The sequence below is a fragment of the Leptonychotes weddellii genome, chromosome 5, assembly GCF_054177405.1.
Source record: "Leptonychotes weddellii isolate Sample4059 chromosome 5, ASM5417740v2, whole genome shotgun sequence".
Taxonomy (NCBI): Eukaryota; Metazoa; Chordata; class Mammalia; order Carnivora; family Phocidae; genus Leptonychotes; species Leptonychotes weddellii.
Window position 1 is genome coordinate 1,483,884 of NC_138373.1, and position 25,054 is coordinate 1,508,937.

Consider the following 25,054-nt stretch of genomic DNA (forward strand, 5'->3'; position numbering starts at 1 on the left):
CCCCGCCTCCACCTGCAGCGCCCCCTCACCTATTCCCACTCTTCCCCGCCCTCCACCTGGCTCCGTGTTGGAAGTCCTCTCCTAAGCACTTCGCCCGGGACGCCCGCGTCCGCGCCCCTTTTTCCGCCGAGGGAACCTGGGACGCACCCCTAGCCCCTCCTCCTCCCGCACGTTTGCAGCAGGCGCTCCGTAAATGCCGACTGCGCGCACCGCCGCGACCACCTTCTTGCTCACAACCCCACTCACCGAGCCATGGGTGCAGATCCGCTCCGGCCGCCCGCGCCGGAAGTGCCGGCCTCGCTTCCGGCCTGAGACCACGCCCCCGGAAGCGGTGCCCGGGTTCAGAAAGCGCGCGCGGAACGCGGGCTTGGGACCCGGCACAGGGGAGCCGGGGAGCGGAGCCCGGGTCAGGTGAGCAGGGAAGAGGGGAAGGGGCGGGGCCCGGGGATGGGGGACCGGGGAGGGAGGAGGGGGGCTCAGCGAACCTGGGGGGAGGGAGGAGGGGAGGAGGGAGAGGGACCTGGGAGGGGGGAGGGGGACCGGAGAGAGGGGAAGGGGCGGGGCCGGGTGATGGGGGACCGGGGGGGAGGGGGGCCAGGCACCGGGTAGAGGAGTGCAGGGCTCGGGGGCCTCTGAAGAGGGGAAGGGGAGGGGAGAGGGGCAGGCGGGGTGCCAGGTGAGCAGAGGCCGGAGGAGATGGATCCCGGACTGCCGGGGTCTCACGGCCTGGGGACCTGAGGTCCCGAGCCCCCCCGCGCTGTGTAAGACCGGCCTGGTGCTCTGCGAAGGGCAGATATTGTCTCTTAAAGCCCTGATAAGGGGCCTCAGTCTGCAGGTGACTGGACTCGGCCCCACGGCTAACAGGCAGGGCTGCCCAGTGGGAGGAAGCCCCCCGGCCCTGACACGAGGTGGGCTCTCTGAGGACCCAGGCCGCTTGCTCCAGCGTCTGTGCCCCCGCTGAACCTCAACAGCCACTAGACCCAGGTTGGGGCACTGAGTCTGCCCTTTGACCTTGGGTCCCACTCCGCCTCTCAGCCCCCGCTTCTTCCTCTGAAAACGGGGAACGAGAGTCTTAGCTCTCGGAGTTGTTGGGTCTGTTAAACAATACTTTTTGAGAAGCATACAGTGAGTGCTTCCTAATTGATAGCCCACACCCCCGGTATCCTCCCCGTCACCTGCACAGTTCACTGGGAAGCCAGGGCTCTGGGCGTGACCCCGTCAGCCTCAGGACCAAGCACACAGGCATCCAGCCTCAGGCACGGAGACCCACCCCCAACACCAGGGCCCACCTGAAGGTGCCTTGTCTCAGGCACGGGAACTTCCCAGAAGGATCCCTGTGCCTGCTTCTCATCCAGCGTGGTCCCCAGCGTGGGAGACTTGTGTTCAGGGGGCCCCAGGCCGTGCCAGGGCTGGGTGGACAGGGGCCCTGCTCCTGGCCCTCCCCCAGGTCTCCAGCAAGCACCCAGACTTCAGCCTGGGAGTCTTCCTCTGGATGGTGCTCGCCCATTCAAGCAGGAGGGGGGCCCTTGTGGCCCCCAGGGCAGCAACGGCTGTGAGCAGATGAGCTGTCGCAGGAGGGAGGACCAGCCAGCCCTGCTGAGCGGGCTCTCCGCTGTCAGGAGCTACGCACTGCTTGGGACTCCGTAGTCTGCCACTGCTGAGGTGCAGAAGGCAGATCCCCATAGGCCAGAAGAAGACCCCACTGGTGAAGAGGCCACGGCCTAAAGCCTGACCCGACGACCAGGGGCTAACCCGCGTGGTTCTGCTGTGCCCACGGCTGGACTGCCCTCTTGCCTCTGTGCTGAGGCGGGGCAAGCACTGACATGGCCATCCCCCTACCAACAGCCTGGGCACTGACTGCTGCCACTGGGTTCGCAGAGCCAAGCCCCTCTCTAGCCCAGAAGCTCCCTTGTCCCTGAGGCCAGCCACGTGTGGCAGGGCTGGGAGATGACATACCAGCCTTCCCCTCCCTGCCTTCCACGGCACGTTCCCATCCCACCTGGCCCCTGGCCTCCACTGCCCCCCGTCTGCACCCAGGTTGGGCTGAGCCCACCCTCTTGCCTTCCTCAGGAGTCCCCGGAGGACCATGGGCGCCACCAGGCTCTACACCCTGGTGCTAGTGCTGCAGCCTCAGCGGGTGCTCCTGGGCATGAAGAAGCGAGGCTTTGGGGCCGGCCGCTGGAATGGCTTCGGGGGCAAAGTTCAAGACGGAGAGACCATCGAGGACGGGGCCAAGAGGTGAGGTTGGGGTGGGCCTGCCCACACAACCAGCTCCCGAGGGGATAGACTGGAGCTCCTTATGGAGCCCTTGGGCCTCAGTTCCTTCATCTGCAGAATGGGAATAACAGTAACCGCTCCTGCCTCTGGCGAAGGGCGTGGCAGGGCGGTGAGTGGGGTCCACGCCAGCTGTCGCTGGGGACTCAGGAGCGGCTCAAGGCTGTGCTTGCGGCTTCTTCTAGCCAAGGGGTGGTCCGTCACTGGACGTCTCCGTCTGTTCGGGGGAGCTGACGACGAGTGTTTCTGTCTCAGCCTTTTGGAGCACACACACGCTCCGTTAATCCTCAACACTTCCCCAGGGCAGGAAGCGAAGCCCAGAGAGGTCGAGCGGCTTGTCTGCGATCACACAGCTACGATTTCAAGCCCTTTGCCCTTCTTTCTCCTCATAGGCATGTGCGGGTACAATGAGACTGTGTGTAAACGCACAAAGCACTACACAAACCTTCACCACTGTTGATGTTGTTCTGAAGAACGTTGGCAACCTTGATTAAGGCCGCTTTCCCTGGGGCAGAAAACAGAGCCCCACACGCATAGCAGTGAGGCTTCTGGAAGGGAAGAAGGCTGCGGGCACTACAGGCCGGTGGTTCTCGAGTTCGGGGTTTTTTAAACACGACCACCACGTAGGAAATGTCTAGTCTCTGAGGCCGCGGTGCTGTCACGGATGGCAGGCCACAAGCACGTTTCCCACCCCGTTGTCCTTTAATCGTGGGTCACTAAGCTGGCTTCATGGCGCACGGCTGGGCCGCAGCCCTGTCTGAAAAGCCGTGGTGCCCTCTGTGGCGTGCCCCTCCCCTTCATGGGCCCGGGACCAGGGCTGCGGCGACGCCGCCATGTGGGGTCATTGGTTTTGGCAAGTGCAAGGCCGTGTGACCGGTCCTGCTTGGGGAGGGTACAGCTGGGGCAGAGCCCAGTCTGCCGAGACTCTGGCATCTGGCCCTGTGAGCCGCCCCGGGGGTGGGCGTGGAATATGGACAAGCAGTGGGTGCCGGTGGTCTGCTCTGCCAACCACGCGAATGTCTTTGTCCTCCTGAGCCCGTTCACTGGGTCCTGATCTCTGGGGTCCTGCTCAGTGTCAGGACACGGGAACAGGTCCCGGCCCCAGCCCTGCAGAGCTCCCATCTAGTCTGGCTATCAGGTTCACAGGGACAGGTGCAGAGAGCGGGCCTAGGGGACAGCCAGTGCTCTGGGGCGTCCAGAATGAAGAGCCAGGGCAGATAATTGGGCAAAAGAAAAACTCCTAAAGGACGTGACATTTGGTCCAAGCAGGTGGGAGGTGGAACGCAGCATCCACAGAAGCCCAGAGGCTGAGGGGCAGGGCCGTGCAGAGGTGTGTGGTGTGGGCCTTGTGGGGTACAGACAGCTTCACCTCTGTCCTCTGCCGTCCTGGCGACAAGCAAACTGGCAGGCCTCTGATTTCCTAGGGCCCGTCCCTCCCGCCCTCTCTCTGTTCCGCATTTCCTGAAGGAGACACACACGTAAGACCCTCTGTACCCAGTGCGATGGTGGCCTTCCCGCAGAGCAGGCTTGGGATCGGGCAAGACACGCGAGTCGCCGAGATGAGGAAGCACGTGCTCTCTGTCCACAGGACAGAACTCGGATCCTTCTCGGTCGGCCTCCCACTGCTGCCACGGCCCCTGCCTGTCCCGGTTTGCAGCTGTGAGTGGCCCTGTCATCAATGGTCCCGGGTCCCTGATGCCGTGTCTGCTCTCCTGGCGGCCGTTCCCCGGGGCAGGGGTGTACAGAGCCCCGTGGTCGAGCTCACGTATGCACCCACAGGAGGCATGGGAGCTCCCTCCAAGCCTCAGCAACACGCACTTTCTGATCGCTGATTTCAGCCGCTCTGGAGGGACCGATGCCTCGGGAGGCTGTGTTTGCCCCGGGGGCCGTTGATCTGGCATGCCGGCCCCGTGTCTGCAGGCCACTTGGATGTCTGGGCTTTGTGAAGTGTCTGCCCAAGTCTTTCACCCATTTTTTAAAAATTGGGTTGCCTGTCTTAATCTTCGGGATCTGTACTTCTTTATACATTTTAACGTTCTTACCGATTTTCTGCTTCAAGTCTCCCGCTAGGACGTGGATTCATGTGTTTCTCCTTGCAGTTGTTAGTTTTTGCCTCCTGCAGTTTGACTCTATTTTGAGGCACATACGTGTTGAGGATCGTATCGTGGAGAAGTGGCCCTTTTACCAGCACAGCAATACCCTTCTTTACTCCTGATGTCTGAAGTTCAGACAGATACTCCTGCTTTCCTTTGATTAGTGTTGGCATGTGTCTTTCTCCATTTACAGTTCATCTGTATTTTTTCATCTTCATCGTTTTATACTTCATGCTTGTAATCTTTATACCCAGCGTGGTTCCGTGTAGACAGGTGGTCTAGTTTTTTGATCCCCTCCGACCATCTGTCTTCTGCGGGAGCGTGTGGACCACTGATGTTCCAGGTGGAGACTCCTATAGTTGGGTTCATATCTATTCTATTTGTCACCCTTGTTCGGTGTTCCTCTTCTTGTCATCCTCCCCTTTTCTCGGTTTTGTGGTTTTAACTGAGCACTTTCTATGAGTCCCTTTCTCTCCTTTTTTAGCATGTCAGCTATCCTTATCTTTTTAACTGCTCGACTACTTGCCCCAGAATTTGCAATACACATTTGCAGCTAATCCAGGCACGCTTTCAAACAACACTGCCCCGTCCCGTGAGCGGCTTGCCTGCCTCGCAACAGCAGACATCCCGATTCCAGCCCCCAGCCCCGTATCCTTGCTGTTGTTCAGGTTATGTAGGAGTGTGCACACACAGGGTATAAGTAAGCGGATACATCATCGCTGTTACTTTGAACAAACTGTTACCTGTTACATCAGTTAAGAATTAAAACGGTTTCATCTTGGGGCGCCTGGGTGGCTCAGTCGGTTAAGTGACTGCCTTGGTCAGCCTTCGGCTCAGGTCATGATCTCTAGGTCTCAGGATCGAGCCCCGCATCAGGCTCTGCGCTCAGCATGGAGTGGAGCTTGCTTCTCCCTCTGCCTCTGCCCCTTCCCCTGCTTGTGCTCGCTCTCTTTCTCTCTCTCAAATGAGTAAATAAAATCTTTTAATAAAATAAAATAAAACCGTTTCATCTTGCCTTCACTTACTCCTTCCATGCTCCTGCGTTCTTTGTGCAGATGCCAGGTCAGATCTATCACTTTCCTTTTCTCTAAAGAACTTGTTTTCACGTTTGTTATGAGGCAGGTGTGCTGGTAATAGAGTCCCTCAATTTGTCTTTGAGAAAGCCTTTATTTCTCCTTCCCTTTTGAAGGGGAGGGGAGTACAGAATTCTAGGTGAGTGTGTTTTGTTTTGTTTTTCCCTGAACCCCAGCTGTCTCGCCTCCCTCTTCCTGCCCGCCCAGTGTCTGAGGAGTCCGATGTCACTCCTACCCTGTTTCTCTGTGGGGCAGGTGCTTTCTTCCTTGGGCTCCTTTCAGGATCTTTTTTTTTTTAAGATTTTATTTATTTTATTGGAGAGAGAGCGTGTGAGTAGGGCCAGAGGGAGAGAGTGAATCTCAAGCAGACTCCCCGCTGAGCAAGGAGCCCAACACGGGGCTCGATCTGCGACCCTGAGATCATGACCTGAGCCAAAATCAAGAGTCGGACACTCGACCCACTGAGACACCCAGGGGCCCCTGGATCTTTTATTTTTGATTTATTACACTTGGAAGGTAATGCGTCTGGCATCTGTCGTGCTTGGTGTCTGCTGAGCTTCTGGGACCTGTGGTTTGGTGTCCTTGACACTAATTCGGGAACATTCTCAGTCATGTCTTCTCTCTCTCTCTTCTGCCGGCATTCCTGTTGCTCACACGTTTGCTGGCCGTCCCACACCCTTGATATTTTGTTCAGTTTTTTCCGATCTTTCTTCTCTTTGCTGTTCTGTGTTGGGCCGTTCTGTCGAGATGCCCTCCAGCTCACAGTCTTCCCTCGGCCACGTCCAGTCTCCTGCAAGTATCCTCTCCGTGGCCTGCCTCTTCTTTCTTAGTGATACTTCGATGAGCAGAAGTTTCATCTTAATGGGATTCCACATACGGCTTTTTCTTTACATGCCGCGTTTCTACACCCTTTTAAAGAAATCTTTGCCTACCCAAGCTTAAGGAGACATTGCCCTAAGTTTTCTTCTGGAATGTTCAGGAGTGTTAGAGTGCCACTCCATCTGGAATGGAGTCTGGGGTAAGATGTAAGGCAGAGGGTCGAGATTCATCCGTCCAGATGTCTGGCTGACACAGCATCATATTGAAGAGACCGCGTCTTCCACTGTCCTACAGCCCCGTCTGGCATGATCACAGGGCAGATGTGACACAGAGCCTGACGTCTGTTTCCTGTCCCATGTCCCCAGTGGCGTCTTGCGACCGGGTGGGTAACTGAAGAAGCTCGGCACAGCCGGCCAGATGCTGTGCTGGGCCCTGGGGTCTGCCCTCCAGACGCTCGCTTGACCGCAGAGGCTGCCGGTGGGGTCGTCCATGGCCCACGACTTGTCCCGCTGTCCTGACCTCACCGCAGAGCACAGAGCCCTCGTGAAATCAGCGACCTTTTATTGTTGTCGGACTCACGGCCGTATTCTAAAGGTGTTCATTATCCTCAGAGGCTCATGATCTTTCACACGCCGGAGGCCTCATCCAGCGAGAGAGGCCGTGGAGGGCGCTTCCTCCCAGCTGCCCCCCTGGGCGTCCACACAGGCATGTCGTGCCCCTGCAGGCAGCTGCTCCCCCTGGAGGACATCCTGCTATGGCCACGGGTCAGTAACGATTTCCATGCTCAGAAGCAGAGGGCCAGGCCGTCGTGCTGCAGACATTCTTCATGAAGGCCGGGACAGGCCTTACCTTGAGGTTGAGGGCAGAAGTTCAGCCCCAGAGCCCCACACCATCAGATGGGCTCCTAGTCTTGGGGTCGGCTCCGAGGAGCACTCTCCGGGACCCCCATCTCCTCTCCCCAGGGCCACTGGGGTACCAGCCCGGTGTCTAGGATGGAGCCAGAAGTCAGGACAACCTCCGACAAAGGAGTATTGTGCCCCTGCCCCTGTGGGGTGAGAGGGAGAGACCAGATGGCACATTCTAATCCACTTTAGGAACAGGCTGAGATGTGTCTCAGGCCCCACAGGCCAGAAGGATGACTGACTCCAGAGCAGCCCTGGACTTCTTGCAGGCAAGTGAGTCAGGGTGGCCTCTGCAGGGAGCCTGGCACACGCTTTATCCACCGCACTCCCATTGTGCCCTTACAGATCCCAGAGCAGGCCACCGGTCTAGAGCTGAGTTAACGTACCCTCTCACCTGCAGGCTTGGGTGACCACGTACACGCGAGCGGTCGTCCCTGGGGGAACAGCATCTGAGCAGCAAGGATGCAGCATTCTTGGGGGGGGGGTGGGTAGGTTACAGGCACTTGGGGAGCTGGGGCTCGTCAGAGTCAGGTTCAGGCTGTAGGCAGGTGGACGGTCCCATCTCTCTGGCCAGCGTGCCTGATGCCTCCAGCAAGGCCACAGAGTGCCGTGTTCAGAGAACCTCAGGAGCTGAGTGGCTGAACAGAGCCCCAGGACTGCAGGGCCCCCACCCACCCACCCACCCAGACACTCGGCTGCTGTCATTTTGTTTAATTCATGATTCATCCCGTTCTCTGCCATCTGGGGAGCTGAGCATCACACACACAATCCGACACTTTAACAAAACTGAAACTGTCATCCCCGCTAATTATCCCAGCCTGGGAAGTGAGATTATTGATATTTCGTGCACTGCTGTGTATTTGGGGAAGATTAACCAAAACTAGTCAAAACATGAAATCACTAGGTGAAGTTTTTCAAAGTGAGCCCCACCAGCCTGCTGCCAGAGTGCTGGGGGAGGCCCCACAGGGTGCCAGGACATTTAACTGGGGGGCCATCTGCACCCCCAGGTGAACACACACATCCATGTTTTTAGGTCAAGTCTAATTTTAATGAACCACGTCAGTGAATAAATTCCGGCTTTCAGAACCACTCGGGCCTGGTCTGCCGCGGCAGCCAGCTCACGTGACTCCGCTGCGGGCCTTCCTGGCAGCTCTGGTGGGTTCCGAGTGGAGGAAGGCATCTGCTGGGATCAGACCACTAAGACCCAACGTGTGTGTGTGTGTGTGTGTTTAATGAGCAAAGTGGTTTCCCTGGCTTCTCATTCCAGGCACAGGAAGCAATTATGCATTGTGTTCCTAACAGAACTTGGAGATCAACGCTAAAAAAAAAAAAAGCCATTCTTTACATACAACTATAAATGGTCAGGCATAATTAGAGCACTTAGAGAAACAAAAATACACGTAGGGCAGCGAGACTCAGGAAGGAACAGACGGAGCTCCGCGGCTGCCGGGGCCCGGGGAGCCCCCCGAGTTCCAAGCACAGAGCCTCCAGAGAGCATTGGCCGCATGAAGGACGAGGGAAGGAGCCGGCTGGCCGGGCAGACGAGAGCGGTCCGGGGGTGCGCGCGAAGCTGCTCCTCACGGGCGCCTCGCCACTGCAAGCTGGCCGCTGTTACTATCCGTGACCCACGCCAGTTGGGAAACTGGCCGAGCTCCGTGAGGGGTGGGGGGTTCTTCTGCTCCGGCGTGAGACGCGCGGGCATGTGAAGGGATGCACGGAGGAGGCGGCCCAAAGATCACACAGAGATGGTTACGAGGGCTTCTTCCGGGGAGGCGTCCAGGGGTGCTGGCCACATTATCTACCGCAGACATGTGATTTGGGGGCTACTTCAAAACTGACGCCAGCATCAGAACGTTCCGGGGGGGCAGCCTGGTTCTGCTGTCGCGCATCACACTTGTGCTCGGGTGGGAAAGGGGTCCCTGGGAGGAGGCCTGAAGCCCCTGTCCCGTGATCAGCCACAGGGGAGCTGGCTGGAGGGTTGGGGCATCTCCTTGGGAGGCCATGGTTCTCAGCACAGGTGTGAGGAGAGGGGATTCGGGACCCAGGTCCCCGGAGCCTGCAGCCTGGAGAGTAGCATCCGTGTGGCCGTTGACGTCCCGTGGGAAGAGCAGGAACCGGACAGGGTGGGAGGTCCCCAGCTCCGCCGCCCACCCCTGTGACCCCCCCAGCCGCTGAACTCGGCCAGGCCTGGGCTGCCCCGTGGCTCACGGGCTGTTGAGCTGGGTCGGCCTGTGCGCCCTGAACCAGAACCTCTGAACAGAATCGGTATTTGAAAGGTCCCCAGATGACTGCAAAGTCCCGCCGGGTCGCCAGGTGGGGAAGCGCTCCTGTGTTCCCCAGCGCCTTGCTGTAGGGTCACCCGCCCCGCCCACCCGCAGGGAGCTGCAGGAGGAGAGCGGTCTGACTGTGGACGCACTTCACAAGGTGGGCCACATCGTGTTTGAGTTCGTGGGCGAGCCTGAGCTGATGGACGTGCACATCTTCTGCACAGACAGTGTCCAGGGGACGCCCGTGGAGAGCGATGGTGAGTCTTGGAGTCCGTCCCTCCCCACCCCAGCGGGCGAGGGGAAACCAGGTCCGGGTCCCGGGAGGCAGGCGCCGCACCGGCACCTAGCTCTGAGCCTCGTTCCTCTTCTGCAAAGTGACACAGCCAGGAGGACTGAACCCGAGTACGCCCAGTTCCTCACACAGACCTGCCTGGTCATTGCTCACTGACGGGCAGTTTAAGCCTGGGTGGAACGTCCGTGCTTTTTCCACCTGCTCCAGAAATGCGCCCTCGGTGGTTCCAGCTGGACCAGATCCCCTTCTCGGACATGTGGCCCGATGACAGCTACTGGTTTCCCCTCCTGCTCCAGAATAAGAAATTCCACGGGTACTTCAAGTTCCAGGACCCCGACACCATCCTGGACTACACGCTACGCGAGGTGGATGAGGTGGACGAGGCAGAAGTGCGCTGGCCCCTACGGGCCATGGGACCCACTTCACCCGTTCACTGAGCCCCGAGGCAGAGCTGGGGTCTTGGGGGTGGGGTGGGGTGGGCGGAGGTGAAAATAAAGACCTTTTACCTTTTCCACATTCCTCGCAGGGCCCGGTTGGGCCGTGACCGCTCCCTGGGACAGAGCAGCGCCAAGGGGACAGCTGGAGGGCCGGGTGCTGCCCTGTGCGGTGCCATGGGCTCTTGCTGGGACCAGCGTGGGCGAGCAGCTGTACCCTCCTTGTTCCCCACCCCTCCATCAAGGGGAAACTGAGGAACAGTCATGGCCCAGGGCTAAAACCCTGGTCTAAGGCACCGGAGGCTGTCCCCTATGGGACCCCAAGGGACAGGGTGTTCTCGTCCACATCTCTGACCACCAGGAAGGGGGGAGGCAGACAACACACAACTTACCCAACTTTCATAAACAGATTTAATGGTTGTTCGTGTTTATTGATAAAAACTTTGGAATGTATGCCATTTGTGAACAATTCCAGTTTACTGGGCGTAGTAGTAACTGATCCCTACAGCCTTTCTTATAAAGTGCTCCGTACATCAAACTGTGTCACCAAGGGAGGAGGGGCCTCGAGGGCAGACAGAACCAGCCAGGGTCCCATGCGCACATCAGAACTGCGTCTTCCGCTCCGGCTCTGCATCTGCCGGCGACAGCGAGCAAACGAACAGGGTCCAGGGTGGATGATCCTAGGTGGGGTTCCACTCCAGCCTTGCCCAAGTCCGGGAGCAGGGCTCTGTCCCCGTGGCATTTGGACATGCAGGCCGTGGAAGACAAGGAAGGCCCTGCAGCTCAGGCACAGGGAGGCTCTGTGCAGAAAAAAGGGGCCTCTGCTGTCCCCAGCTGAGGGCACAGGGAGGACATGACCCCCCCACCCCCAGCAAGTCTCTGCATCTGTCTGCTGACCTCCCTGCAGGGCCTGGGGGTAGGGAGGGGATGGACCAGAAACGCCCCTCCAGGCAAGAGCCCCTCCTCATTTCCCCCTCAGGAACAGGCCAAGGGAACACGGAGTCACCAGCAAATCCTCTCCAAAAAGCACAGGGCAAGTCTCTGGTGCTGGAAGTCTCCTTGGTGACCTGGGTGAGGAGGCCCTCCCCGCGCCGACCCTCCCGCCTTCGAGCAGCTGCCCAGTGCATGCGCCCCCAGCCCCAGTGCATGCAAGGCGGGGCCTGCTCTCCACTGTCCTGGGGTCACCTGTCCCTCACCAGCCACGTGCAGGCCACGGGTGGGTGAGCAGCATCGGACAGGGATGAACAGGAGGCTCAGAGGTCACGCTTTGTGGCTCAAGTGCACACAGGGCCGCGGGAGCAGCCCTGCGGGGTGGCGCAGACCCACTCCCGGCGCCCGAGAACCCGTTTCTATGGCGGGGGGTGAGAACACAAGCCACCACCCAGGAACAGGCCACTGACCAAAACGACCCCCAACGTGCTGGGCTCTGCAGATGCGCTGCCCCTTCTCGTCAGCCCAGGAAGGCACGAGCCTCGGTCGGGGCCTCGCGCGGGCTGGGGCGCCGCAGGTCTCCCCTCACACACACACCCCCGTGGCTGTTCCGCCGGCACAGGCAGAACCCACACGTGGGGCGGGTCCGAGTCGCGGCCTGACCCGGTCGTCTGGCCGGACCAAAAGGACACTTGCCCCCAGACTGCGGTGTGCATGGTCTCCTCGGGGAAGCACACCTGTCTGTGGGGAGAGAAGTTGCCCTCGGTCCCCATGCTGTGTGCGGACACACAGGTGGACATCAGACCCGGGCGCACCCCCAGGAGTCTGCGCTCCCCCCCGGAAGGCATGAATCTCAGGAACCCTGTAGTGCGGTCAGAACCTCCTCCAGCACCGCTCGGGGCCAGGGAGCAGTGAGCTCAAAGGGCTGCAGGCCTAGGAGAAAGCACCCTGCCTGTGTTTACACAGAAGGGATTCAGAGCAGGAAGCACCCGGGCCCTAAGCACACAGGAGCCCCAGAGCTCTGGGCACAGAGCCCTCTGGGCCTGCGGGTGCCGGAGGGAGGCCAAGAAGGAGGGGTCTGAGTGCCTGAAGTAAGTGAGGCCAGTTTACAGCGGCTCAGCCACGGCAACACGGACCCTTCCTGCAGAGTCCAGCTGGGACACCGCCCCCCACCCGGCCTCCTCTGCCCTTCCAGCCTCCAGGTGCAGCCTCCAGAGAAACGGGCGTCCGGGCAGCTGAGAGGACGGAACCGTTGCTGCACTTGGGCAAACAGCAAGCACCACTTCACCTTCTCTCTGCCATCGCAGACCACCAGGCACACACGGGTCAGAGAGTGAGCGTGCACACAGGGAGGGACACAGGACACTTGACCCTAGAGACCAGGCCAGGGCCCCCATGGCACTCCCTGGGGCTTGTCCCCTGGAAAGCAACACCGTCTGTGCACCCAGTGCCCCCGAGTCCCCGCCCCACGCACACTCACACTGCTGCCCTACACAGGCCCAGGACGGCCAGCTGGCCTCCAGGGATGTGCCAGGTACAGCCACCTCTCATCCGACACAGGGACAGTCCTGCCCTCTGTGGGCTCAGCTCATCCAGACCTTCCTGACTGCTCTAAGCCCCTGGGGGGCCCCCTGCACATGCCCCCCCCCCCGGGCACCTGCTATGTGGAAACCATCCTGCCACCGTGACCTCTGGGAATCAGAGAAAACCATTCCAGGGGCCCTCAACTTCTCCCCACCAGATTCCCAGGCACAGTGCAGGGGGCAGGGGGGCAGGGGCAGCTGAGCAGATCCCCGTGGCCTCTGGCTTCCGTGGACACTCAGATCATGTCCTCGGCCCTGCTCCCCAGGAGGGCAGCACCCAGACCCTGGCCCCTCCCGCCCAGCCCGGGCATCAGCCCAACACCGGGGACCCTGTGGTGGGGGGGAAGGCAGCCGCTGTCTGAAGGGAATTAAACAGGGACACACCGTTTGGAAAGAGATTTTAGTGAGGCCGCTGGGGCTCCCGCCCCAGGCCACTGGCACTACTGAGGAGACATGCCGTCCTGCAGGGATCTCGGCGGGGGCAGGGAACTGTTGGGTCCCGCGAAGAGGCAGCTGAGCTTGGGCTTCAGGTCGTTCCACACCTTGCTCATCTGGAGAAGAGGGAGCACAACAGGGTGAGAAACCCCCGAGGAGCCCCGTGCCACCAGACCAGACCAGGGGGCAGCTGGCCCTTCCCCTCGCCGCATCTCAGCCCCCTCCCCCACAGAGAACGCCGAAAGAGGAGGAACGGTGTGCGCTGCACGCGCGCCCGGTGGCCGGCAGGTGGGCTCTGCCAGGACCAGCCTCCCGGTGTGGCGGGTCACACAAGACAAGCCGCACCAGAGAGAAAGTGGGGGTAAGACGTGCGGGAGAGGAGGGTAGCTCGGAGATCAGCCTCCCCAGACCCGAGCCCACCCGCACGAGGCCCTGCGCGGGCCTCCACCGGAGCGGGAGAGGCCCATTCCTCTCTGGCTGACCCGTCGGGACACTCCCCAGGGATGGGGACGCTGCAGTCCCAGATGCTTGTAGCCCATCACCCTCCAGGTCCCACGCTGATCATGGAGGCCGAGGAGGCGCGCAGCACACACCATCTTTCAGAAACGGAAACTTGCCACAGGGATTAAACACGCCAAGGCTGGAGAGTTCTAACAGGCGCAGAGCCGGGACTGCGGCCCAGGCTTTAGGGACTCTGGCCTGAGCACGCTACCGTACCAGGGAGCTGCAGGTGGCCACGGGCAGACACGCCCCCCCCCCCCCCCCAGCAGGTGACTGTGCTGCTGGGGCTGCCACCAGGTCTTGACCCAACCCAGCACACACCACGTCAGCAGCGGCCAGCAAAGGTAGAACCACACGGGGACCATATATGAGTTTCTTCAAGCCTAGACACACGCCCCCTTCTAAGCTGTCTGGAGAGGGACACACCTGTCCCCGTTTGCGGAGGCGCAAGGAGTCCAAGACAAACTAGCACCATGCGGCTCTGGGTCCTCGGGGCCAGCAGGTGTCCGCGGAGCTTGCCACATCTCCGGTCAAGCAGAGGGCTTGTTCCCAGCAGTGCAGGAGCCGCCGGCCGGAGAACACGGACCCAGGGTCTGCGCCAACCCCCGCCTTCTCTCACCGACGCCCCACCCTCTCTTCTCTCCATTCCAGGGGATGCTGCGCTTTACCCGACTCCAGAATTCCTCCAGGAGAGGAGGAACACTTCCATCATGGTCTCACGCTGCCCCCCACCCTCCAAGAATCGCGAGGACAGCTTTGCCACTGCTGTTCGGCCTGCGTGTGCGACAGCAGACATGAACCTGGCCTGTTTATAGGCCCTGTGCTCCCGGCAATGCCGGAAGGCCGGCTGCAGGAGTGCCAGGCTCCCAGACAGCAAGGGGCTGGCCGACCCACCTCCTTGTGGCCTTGGATCTGTGAGTTGACAAAGGCCCCGAGAATGTGGGAGGTGAGGGGCAGGTAGATGTGGACCAGCTGCATCTCCTGGTGCAGGCAGTACAAGGAGAAGAAGCTCCGAAGCTCCAAGGTCTGGATGGCGTTCTCCTGCTGCAGAGAGAGGAGCCGCCCCTCGTACCTGGCCCAGCAGCCGCTGCGGAGCGCCACACCAATACACGGCCCCTCCCCGAGCCCAGGGCCTCAAGCCCTTCCCTGCACCAGCGCTGAGGAAAATTCCAAGCCACTCACCCCAACCGGGCACCCCAAAGGCTCTGCTCTAGGCACCGCAGGGCTGCCTGCCCATCCCCCCGCCGGCCACACCGGCCCCAGGCAGCGACCCTCCGGAAGCTCAGGGGCCAGGCCTGAAGTACAGGTCCGGGGCCCAGCCAGGCCAGGCCTGCTCACGGGCAGCCCAGCCGGGGGGCAGCCACGGGCCGCCCCACCCCGCCCCCTGCCCCCCGCCAGAAGCACCTCGACGATGCGGGACTCCAGCGGCTGCGCCGAGTCGGGCTCGCGGCTCTGCACGGCGGCACTCAGCATCTGCCTCTTCGTCACGCTGTACTTGTGCAGGGCACGCTGGTGCTTGTGCAACACGCCCTTCTCGTGCCGTTCGCACAGGTCCTATGCGGGGAGGGCACCTGCGCTCAGCCACCAGCCAGCAGGGACCCGGAAGCCACCCTCCCCCGGGGGAGGCCACGTGGAAGGGGGCAGTGGGAAGAGACCGGCAAACAGACACATGCTTCAAAGTCAGCGCTGTTCACACACGAGCCCCTCCTCTTCAGAAACCGTTCCCACGCACACCCACTCACTCCACGCTCAGGAAGGAGTCGTGGAACGGAGTGGTTCCAGTGACAGGCCCCGGGTGAAACCAGGAGGGGCTGCAGTGCACATCAGCACTGCCAACCAAAAACCCACATAAATTAGGTCCTGTCCACAGGGAAGACGCACAGGGAAGATGGAAGGTGGGTCTCCGACTTTTCCGCTGCCCAGTTTCAGGAAGCCCATGTCCCTCCAGCAGCAGAAAGACCCACCTCCAAAAGGAAGATGCACCGGCATTTCCCTGGAGCCCTAAAATAGCCCCGCTCAGGAATCTTGTGGGAAATACTGGCCACAGAACCACAGTGCTGGGATCTCGAGGGGACCTGGCTACCATCCAACTTAACAAATCCCTTCTGGAACCTTCCTCAAAGTCCTGGGCCCCCTCTCCTTGAGCTCAGCACGAAGGATTCTCCGGCTTCACAGAACATCCAGCCCATCACCGACGCCGCCACGGTTCAGAAGCCAGCCCTACACAGAGCTGGAGTCGGACTTCCCAGCATCTCTGCCCACAGAAGAGGCAAGCTCCCTCCGCGCCAGGCCACCCCCCCACACACGTGTAGGGAGCGAGCATATTCTCTCTCTCACACACACACACCCCTCTATGCACACATGTGCACATGGTCACACGTGTGCATGCACACACGTGTGGGAACGTACATATACGCCCCCATACATATACAGGTGCTCTGCATACATGCACATATACTCACGTGCACGTGTGCAGTCACATACGTGTATATACACTCCTACATGTACACATACACACACGTACATACCCATGCTCACAATTTACACATTCACACGTACTCCTACATATGCACACATATACCCGCATACATACACACACATGTACACGTCTTAACGTGTACACACACATATACATACACGCGCTCGTGCGTACCCTCAAACATTCACATGCATACACAAATACATGCATGCACTCATGCACACACACACACACACACACGCATGCACACACACATACACGTGCTCCTGCATACCCTCACAATTCACACGCATGCACACACAAATGCATGCATGCACTCACACACACACGTGCGTGTGTACACACACACATGCATACACGTGCTCGTGCATACCCTCACACATTCACATGCATGCACATGCATACACAAATGCATCACTCATATGCACACACAGACGTTCGTGTGCACACACACACATACACATACACACGCGCTCGTGCATACGCTCATACATTCACACGCATGCACATGCATACACAAATGCATGCACTCATGCACACACACACGTGCGTGTGTACACACACATACACGCGCTCGTGCATACCCTCACATTCACATGCATACACAAATGCATGCATGCACTCACGCACACACATACACACGTGCGCGTGTACACACACCTACACACATACACGCGCTTGTGCATACCCTCATACATTCACACGCATGCACATGCATACACAAATGCATGCATCATGCACACACACGCGTGCGCGTGTACACATACATATACATACACGCGCTCGTGCATACCCTCACATTCACACACATGCACATGCATACACAAATGCATGCATGCACTCATATGCACACACATACACGCGCTCGTGCATACCCTCATTCACACGCATGCACATGCATACACAAATGCATGCACTCATATGCACACACATACGCACGTGTGCGTGTACACACACATACACATACACGCGCTCGTGCATACCCTCATACATTCACACGCATGCACATGCATACACAAATACATGCACTCATGCACACACATACACACGTGCGTGTGTACACACACATGCATACACATACACTCACATGCATGTATACATACGTGCACACACACACCCGCCATTCTCAGACCAAGGGAAGCCAGAGGCCTGTCTGCACACCTGCTGGGGCCACAGCCCAGAGCACCTGCAGAACCCGCCAAGGGGAAATAACTCTGGCAAAACTGTCTACGGCCCATCTTCCCTCCACAGCCCTGGCTTTGCAGCTCTTCGTCCACTCCTCTGGAGTCACACCCCTGAAAGATCATGGATCCTTCTCAAAAGCTCTGTCCTTGGCCAAGGAGCAGCCAGACTCACTTTATAGGACTGGAGCAAATCCAAGAAGAGGTTCAATTTCTCCACCACGTCATTCTCTTCCTGTTTGCCCTAGAAAACAAGGGTGGGTGACCAACACCGAGCACCACAGGACCCACAGACCCGGCCAGGGCCCCCCATACGTAGGCCTGAGCTGGCTCGTCCCCCCACAGCCACCAGCCAGCTCTGCAGAAGAGCCCCCTTCCCACACGAAGGCCCCCCAACATAAGGCAGGAAAGCCACAGAACCCAGCAGCTGGATGAAAACTACATCCTCAGTTCCCAAGGTCATCTGCCCACTCGTGCTTGCTGTTCCACAGCACTGGGCCTCCCAGCGTGCCAAAGCCACAGTACAGTTGGGGCTAGGCTGGCTTCCTGGGAGCCCTCCATTCTAACACTGTGCTCACAGCCACATGTCCTGAGGGCTCTAGCACAGCTCATGTCCCTCAGCCACCAACACTTGCCGAGCACCTTGCCTGGGTGTTTGCTGAACACTTCCTAGGCATTCACCAAGCACCTCTCAGGTGTTTGGTGAGCACCTCACCTCTCCCAGGTGCAGTATGGGCTCCTCAGAGAAAAGAGCCCTTTTCACAACCTCTAGAGCTCCAGCTATGGCTCAGCATGAAAAGCTCACCTCGGAAACCACACAGCGGACTGTGTAGAGGGTGCAGCCAGAAGGCAGAAGATGGGAAGAAACGAGGAGGATGAGTCTGACCGGTTTACAAGCACTGGCCTGGGAGCCAGGGCTCCTGCCCAGGTTCTACCACCAACTCAGGGGACCAGGGACTCATGCCTGCCCAGCTCAGAGGTTCCAGGCCACTCATTCCCACACCCACAGCCAAGACTTGAGCCAATAAGGTCACAGGAAAATAACAGGCATGTTCGAGGTTTTCTAAACCCGGAAGGAAAACACCAGAGGTCCACAGGTGCCCTGCTCCCGCCTGACTGGGCGGAGGGGCACAGGAGGACGGAGGTTCCTCGGTCTAGCAGCAGGTCACGTCACTGGCTAGGTCCCAGTTCTCGTTCAATGCCACACAAGACCCCAAACCACCATCCTGTCAGCATGGAAAAAACAGCCCCCTCTGAGTCTCTGTTGTCCCACTGGAATATAGTGACCTGGGACCCCTAACAGGTATGGGGAGAATAAAACCAGGGTGTGTGGAAACAGAGTTAGGAAAACCAGCCCCTGGGTGTCTTTCCTCGTGCAGTGAGAGTGAACAGAATCCCAGCTGTGCTGGATGAAAGTCCTGACGGTCGTTTGATCCAGTTTCACATTAAAACTATATTAATTTCACTTCAACGTGAAAACCACGAGGAATAGTCAGGAAGTGGTACTTCCTCAGACACCACATTTCAAAGCAGCATCCGCCAGCTATCAGAGAATCTCAGAGCTTGGGGTTCAGCTTCAAACTATGAACTTGCACCACATCAGAAGCCTGAACCCTCTCTCCCTCTTCAAAGGCAGAAACACAGCATTCAAATCTCAGTCGGAAAACACAGGAGACGACAGAGTCAGGAGTTTCCGTTCTGCGGGACGCCTGGGGATTCACGGTGCACCCCACGCGCTCTCCCACCCCTGCCATGAGGCTACCTGTTGAACTGGGAGCTGTGTGGGCCCAGGGCCTAGGTCCTTGCAACCAGGACAGGTTCAATTTTAGGTTTTAAAATGAGCTTTGAGGAAAGTCCAACAGGTTCCATGAAAAGTGTCCGAATGACCTCATCCAGCCCTTGCTTCTCATGGACATGAAACAGGCCCAGGAAGCAACATACCCCGAGCACAGGCCCAGCACAAGACACTAGCCGAATGCAGAGCAGGCTGCCTCTCTCTGCAGCCGCACCTGCAACAGCACAGTGCCAGTCCTCCCCGCGGTGGACACGTGGGCACCTGGCAGGCCTGGAGAGGGACTGGGCCCAGCGCCAGTTCTGAGAAATGCCAACAACACCCTACGCTCAGTTTCTAATGGGAACACACAGGCACCGGGACCACAGAGGAAGAAAACCCAGGACTTTCCGTACCAGCCAACGAGATCAAATTTCCTTTTCGGAACTTAGAGACGTCCTGGGCCTCTGAGGGCCCCACCTTGAGCCTGAAAATCCCCCAGCTCCACGGTCGGAGAGTCCACCACCATCGCTGTGTTCTCCAGCCTGCTACTAAGGAGCTTCGAGCGTCAGACAGGCAGCAAGTCCCTTCACAGGTACACCATTTTAATTTATTTACTACAGGCTATAGACCATTTCCCCAAGAACCAGGCCACAAACGCTCACCCTCAAAGTCACGCAGGGGTTTTATAGCATAAAAGCACCCAGATGAGCCTCTCCGTCTGCCAGTAAACTGTGGACCTTCAAATAGATCCCCAAGGACCACAAGGCCCCTGCATGTGCGGCAGAAGCATTTCTGGAGGCTAACTGGGTCTCTGCAGGGAATGGAGATGGGGCTCTCTCAGGGCTCCGGAGCTTACTTACTGTCCTGATAAGTTATCGAGGAACCAAGTACTTGCTGACTAGGATAGCAAAGTGGGAACTACCTGGTCCACCCAGAAGCATCCGGGGAAGTCCGAGATTACATTTTCAAGGACAGATTACAGCTTCTCATCTCAGCAAAGTGAACCTTCAAAGGACCAGCACCCAGTCTCTTTGTCATGGGCAACCATCTTCAGAGCGTCAGGGGCTCACAAGGAGCCACTCAGAACAGATGGGGACATGTAGTTCCAACCAAGACCAGCACCCACTCACTCCAGACACAAGACTCCAAAGATGTCCCCGCTTCCGTTCCCCAGGGACAGGTGCTCTTCAGAACGGGCACCGAGCACAACAACGTCACTCACCTGCTGGGCAGCTTTGTCAGCAAGCAGTGCAAATTCAACGGACAGGCCTCTCAGCGCCTGTTTAAGGGACCCCCACGTGCTGCTGTTCAGAGAGGCCCAGGAAGGGAGCGGGGTCGTGTCAGACCCCAAAGCACTAAGGGAAAAAGAAACAGAGGAGACAAGACACTCAAGGCCTGGGAGCTGAGCTGGCCGTCCAGCATGACATGTCGTCCCAGGGCAACCTCTGCCACGCGAAGAGCGGTCCCTGGGGACATCTAAGCATCTGTCAGAAAGGCAGGACCTCAGCCCCCGCCCCAGGCCTTCTGAGCCAGTTCTGGTCAACAAGCCCCCCAGGGATGGGTGTGCACACGTTGGCTCGCGAGGCAGAGTTCTTGAAACTGAGGAGGAGGGTGCAGTCCTGGCTGACCGTCCACTGCCCCTCCACCCAGAGGAGTGTGAACAGTTCGGGCCGTCCTTTTCCAGTCTAGTCCTGACAGCAGGGAAAACGTCGTGTGACCGACTGGCACACATTCGTGTGTTTAGGGATCCACCCTTCCCTGCCTAAATTCCCCCAGTTGTCTTCCTCTAAATTCCATAACCCATTTCCCCAGCCCTCTCCTTCGCCCTCTAACAGTGAAACTGGTCAGAACGGGCGTCGCTGTAGTAAAACGCCATCTGCCACCAAGTCTGCAGACCCCCCTGGCGGGGCACCTGCCTCAGCTCCTTCCCAAATACGAGAAGGTCAGCAGCATTGTCGACGGCCCTCGATGCAATCCGCTCAGCCCGGTCGCGAAGCCTGTGGAAGCTGTTGCAGATGTTCCGAATGAGCTCCCGGCTGACGGCTAACTGAGTCTGGATGTCGGCCGGGAGGAAGTCCTGGCAGGGAGGACAGCAAGGCCACGCATTACTGGCCGTGAAGGGCCTTCTGGAGACGACGCCCATCAGGACAGGGAAGAAGCCCGGCGACAGAGCAGCATGTGGGCCCAGACGCCAGGCCACATGGGGCCTCACGGGGCCTCCCTTCTTGTCCAAAAAAGAAACAGAAACCAACATCACGCATATACCACAAACACTAAGCTGAGTGGCCCCAGGAGATGGCGATTCTAGCGTCCACTGCAAGCGGATCCAACTGGAGGTCCTGCCAGAACACACACTCCAATAATAACCGTCACGCTCAAAGTGACTCTCCGCGTGAGGGCAAGGCCTCCGGGAGGCCGCATTTCTCCCCCAAGAGTCACTTTTTACCAGCTTTACTATTAACTACCCAGTAACATGAACTATTCTTTAACATGAACATTAACTACATAACGCTTAGAAGACAGGAGGCTTAGGGAATGGAGTGGGCACGTGGGCAGGAGTCCGTATTTCCGTATGGAGAAGCAGTTTAAGAAGGAAAAGGAAAAAACTACCCAGTAGCCACCTTAATCCTCTTTAGAGAAAGAACAGATGTGCTAAATTTTACAATAAACCAATGCAACACTCCCGTCCCCTCTGAAATCCGAGAGGCTAGTGACCCAGCGGGAGTCCACCTGAATCACAAAAAAGCCTCGGGGATGTGGCAGGAGAGCTGGCCGGCTTCTGTGGCCAGACCATGTTCAGCCCCCTACGGGTGGGCTACTCGGTGGTCTGGGACCTTGGCAGACTCTCGGGGCCCGTCTCCCCATCTGTGAAGTTGGCAGGACACCGGCTGCGTGTCCGAGCAGGTGAAAGCAGGTGAAATGAGGAAACCATGCGGCGGGCCTCAGCATCATCCCCAGCACGCGGTCAGGCATGGGGTCAGGCGGTCACTGCCTGGACCGGAGAGGGCGCGTCACGACGAGCAAAGTACCTTGGCCCGAGGAGCCAGCTTACAGTTCATGAATTCATCTCCAACACACTGAGCTGATTCCTTTAACTTGTTCTGCACGTCCTGCAAAAGGAAACAGAACAGCCAACTCTACCAAGCTGCAGAACAGTCTGTATGAGACCAAGGAGGTCAGCAGGAGGCAGGACGCAGGCCTTCCTCAAGAGGAACGTGCTCCCATAGGAGGGCTGTCACACAGGCATCCCAGAATATCTCGTCACTGTGTCTCCCCGGACTTCTTCCCATTGACCTTAACCTTTAGGGTGGCTTTCCACAGCCAGGAAAGCCTGACTTAACAACAGCGGCACCACAAAACCTCCAGCTCCAGAGGGCAGCTCTCTCTCCAGAAACACAGGAACTCCGTCCACAGAGCAGAGAGGACCTCCATGCCACAGACGTCACCTGGTAGGTCCCACCACATGGGGCACAGAGACGAGCTGAGGTCTCCTTCCTTCCTTCAGACAGACCCACAGGACCCAGGCCCACAGAGCCCCAGGAGGGCCGGTGGGCAACACACAGGCCTCCTTGGCAAAGCCATGTCCAAGACCGGGACCCACAAAGAGCCACGGGAAATACAGGCAGAGAGCCTAACCTGCAGCTCTTCATGAGTCAAGGAATTCTAGAATTTCAGAGATGCTTGAGAATCATCTGTCCTAATTTTCTCATTTTACCAGAGGAAACGGAGTCAGGGAGGCCCCAGGGACAACACCCTATCTGTGTGAGGGCAAAGGGTCAGAGGAGCCTCACACTCCAGGACGGGGACGCCACCCAGCTCTGTGCCCAGTGTGTGCAGCTCCCAGGCCCCCTCGCATTCCTCCCTGGCAGTAAAGATCCCTGCGCTGAAGGAACCTGTCCGCCCAGGGTTCAAAGGCCCACACTCCCAGCTCAAGGGCAGACGGTCACAGCAAGCGTTCACGGAGTGCCTGCTTCACGTCCCGTAAGAGGGGTGTCTGAGCTAGCAGCAGGAAAGCCTTCTCCAGGAGGCACCAGGCCCCTCGGCCTCACAGGGTGTCTCTGCCTCGGCGGCTCCGCGATCTGCGTCCTGCGGTGGGAGAGGGTGGGACTGAGCCCCCCCAGGTCCCTGCTCAAGAAGGGCTTCCCTCGGACAGAAGACGACCCATCTGATTCCACGGGTAAAGCTGCCTTGTTGGAGCCCCTGCCCCCACCCCTCTCCCTAGGCGAGCAGGCTGCCCTTGGGACAAGGCAGGGACGTCCTCCCCAACTGGGAACAAGGGCTTTGCCTCGCTCCCCGAGGCTAACACACACTGCACAACAGCTGACAGACACGGCCGCTTGGTTTCTAACAGAAATTAAGGTCCACGTGGACACGGTGGGTCTATCCTGCAGCTCTGTGAGAAAGACTCCGCTCAGTCTTCCAATGGCACATCATCAAAGTGGCCTCATTTGCTTTCTTGGAAACACCCATTGCAATCTGGGGTCTCCGGCACTTCCGTAACCCTCCCAAGCAAAGCCTTCAGGGCGACGGCGCTCAGAACCTCCAGCTAGACACACCGAATCCTGCCAAGCCAAAGCCAAGGATGCCTCTTGACAGCACAGCCCCATTATCTGGGAAGGAAGTAAATCTCGCTTGGGGCAGTCACGTGGGCAGGAGACTCCGTCAGGGCACCCAAGCCGAGGAGAGCAAGACAACAAGCAAATTTAAGAATGCCAGGCAGCGGGGCGCCTGGGTGGTTCAGTCGGTTAAGCGGCTGCCTTCGGCTCAGGTCATGATCCCTGGGTCCTGGGATCGAGCCCCCCACGTCCGGCTCCCTGCTCGGCGGAGAGCCTGCTTCTCCCTCTCTCTCTGCCTGCCTCTCTGCCTGCTCGTGCTTTCTCTCTCTGTGTCAAATAAATAAATAAAATCTTTAAAAAAAAAAAAAAAAAAGAATGCCAGGCAGTGTAAGGAACCTCAGGCCCCACCTGCGACAGTGAAGTAACTCACAGGGCCACTGAAGGACAGGAACAGCCGGAGGGCCACGTCCTCGGAGAACGGGGGGTGCCGGGCCACCAGGTTAATGAAGCGCCTCAGCGCCCTCCGCCGGGCCTCGATGAACTCCCGGTCAGCTGCGGGCAGAGAGCATGGGGACGGCAAATAGGCTGGGCAGCACCCCCACCCCAGCCCCCCGCAAACACGCTCGGGTGCAGAAATCTGCCAGGAAAAGCATGGGTCCCTTTTGTTTGAACCAACAGTGATCCACCTCTTGCGGACCCCCGACAGGCAAGATGGGCACTGCTCACTGTGAAGGCGCAGGTTGGCACAGGTTGGGTTGCACTCCCCCCCCACCCCCGGCCGACCTGGCCTTCCTGGGCACGTCCCTTGCCAGCCAGCCCCCCGGCTTTACCTCCCAGCACTCTCTTGGGCGGCAGGGCCGGCACCATGCGGTAGGGGAACTTCTGCAGCAGCATGTCGTGGAGAACCACGAAGTCATTGTACCGTCTGTACACAGAGGACTTGAAGCGCTGCAAGAGAACGGAGGGCCCTGTGTTCAGACGCCAGAAACCCCCCCTGCCCCCCACCCCCGCCACCAACCGGAGCCCGCGGGAGCGGTGCGGCTCGGTGCCTCACCCTGCCGCCCAGGCTCCCCCGAGGACAAGCCCCGTCCTCCCCGGCGGCACGCACCCGGCTTCCCACCGCCGCGCGGCGCGAGCGTCCCGCCCCACCGCCCGTTGCTCGGCTCTCCTGAGGAGACCGGACTTCTGGCAGGAGGCCGCGCCTGCACAGCTGGGCCCACCCCCCATTAAAGGCAGCTGGTGCGAGTGATGCCCTCTTCACTGCGTCCCACAGGCGCCCTCCCGAACGCGGTCACGCAGCGCCAGCGCGACAAGCACGAAGGCCTCCTGGGAGAGTGCCGACCGTCGTGGCAGACCAGCCACCGCCCAGAAGGCTGGACAAGTGGATGTCGGACGCCCGTCCCAGACAGACCCGCGGGCTCCGTGAGCACCAGCCCCCACGCGCAGAGGAACCCGACCTGG

At 59.0% G+C, this 25,054-nt stretch overlaps 2 protein-coding genes across 7 annotated transcripts in view; one reads left to right on the top strand and one right to left on the bottom strand.

Annotated features, from left to right (window-relative positions):
* The first annotated feature begins 304 nt into the window (after positions 1–304).
* Positions 305–10,607, top strand: NUDT1 (nudix hydrolase 1). 2 transcript variants are annotated; one of them, XM_006730024.3, is made up of 4 exons: positions 305–411; positions 2,071–2,238; positions 9,540–9,685; positions 9,928–10,607. In XM_006730024.3, exons 2-4 carry the CDS (start codon positions 2,087–2,089, stop codon positions 10,155–10,157), a joined length of 528 nt encoding a protein of 175 aa, XP_006730087.2. In that variant the 5' UTR covers positions 305–411; positions 2,071–2,086; the 3' UTR covers positions 10,158–10,607. The 2 variants fall into 2 exon arrangements, with proteins under 2 accessions (XP_006730087.2, XP_030880345.2); XM_031024485.2 differs by having other exon boundaries at positions 9,804–10,234.
* Positions 10,608–13,053: 2,446 nt separating this feature from the next.
* SNX8 (sorting nexin 8) overlaps positions 13,054–25,054 on the bottom strand; it is a 37,095-nt gene continuing 25,094 nt past the window's right edge. For 2 of the 5 annotated variants that reach the window (XM_081819226.1, XM_081819223.1), the window contains 9 exons: positions 24,424–24,541; positions 24,024–24,145; positions 22,067–22,147; positions 20,954–21,114; positions 20,260–20,392; positions 17,439–17,507; positions 15,008–15,157; positions 14,498–14,647; positions 13,054–13,218 (listed from right to left, as the gene is read on the bottom strand). In XM_081819226.1, the coding sequence (XP_081675352.1) occupies positions 13,108–13,218; positions 14,498–14,647; positions 15,008–15,157; positions 17,439–17,507; positions 20,260–20,392; positions 20,954–21,114; positions 22,067–22,147; positions 24,024–24,145; positions 24,424–24,541 (1,095 nt within the window). In that variant the 3' untranslated portion in view covers positions 13,054–13,107. The remainder of the gene's footprint in view (positions 13,219–14,497; positions 14,648–15,007; positions 15,158–17,438; positions 17,508–20,259; positions 20,393–20,953; positions 21,115–22,066; positions 22,148–24,023; positions 24,146–24,423; positions 24,542–25,054) is intronic. The other 3 variants (XM_081819224.1, XM_081819225.1, XM_081819227.1) reach the window with 3 other exon arrangements.

Coding starts and splice junctions, on each gene's coding strand:
- NUDT1 (XM_006730024.3), top strand. CDS start 2,087: ATGGGCGCCACCAGGCTCTACACCCTGGTGCTAGTGCTGCAGCCTCAG. Junction 2,239..9,539: donor ATCGAGGACGGGGCCAAGAG/GTGAGGTTGGGG, acceptor GCCCACCCGCAG/GGAGCTGCAGGAGGAGAGCG. Junction 9,686..9,927: donor GACGCCCGTGGAGAGCGATG/GTGAGTCTTGGA, acceptor CACCTGCTCCAG/AAATGCGCCCTCGGTGGTTC.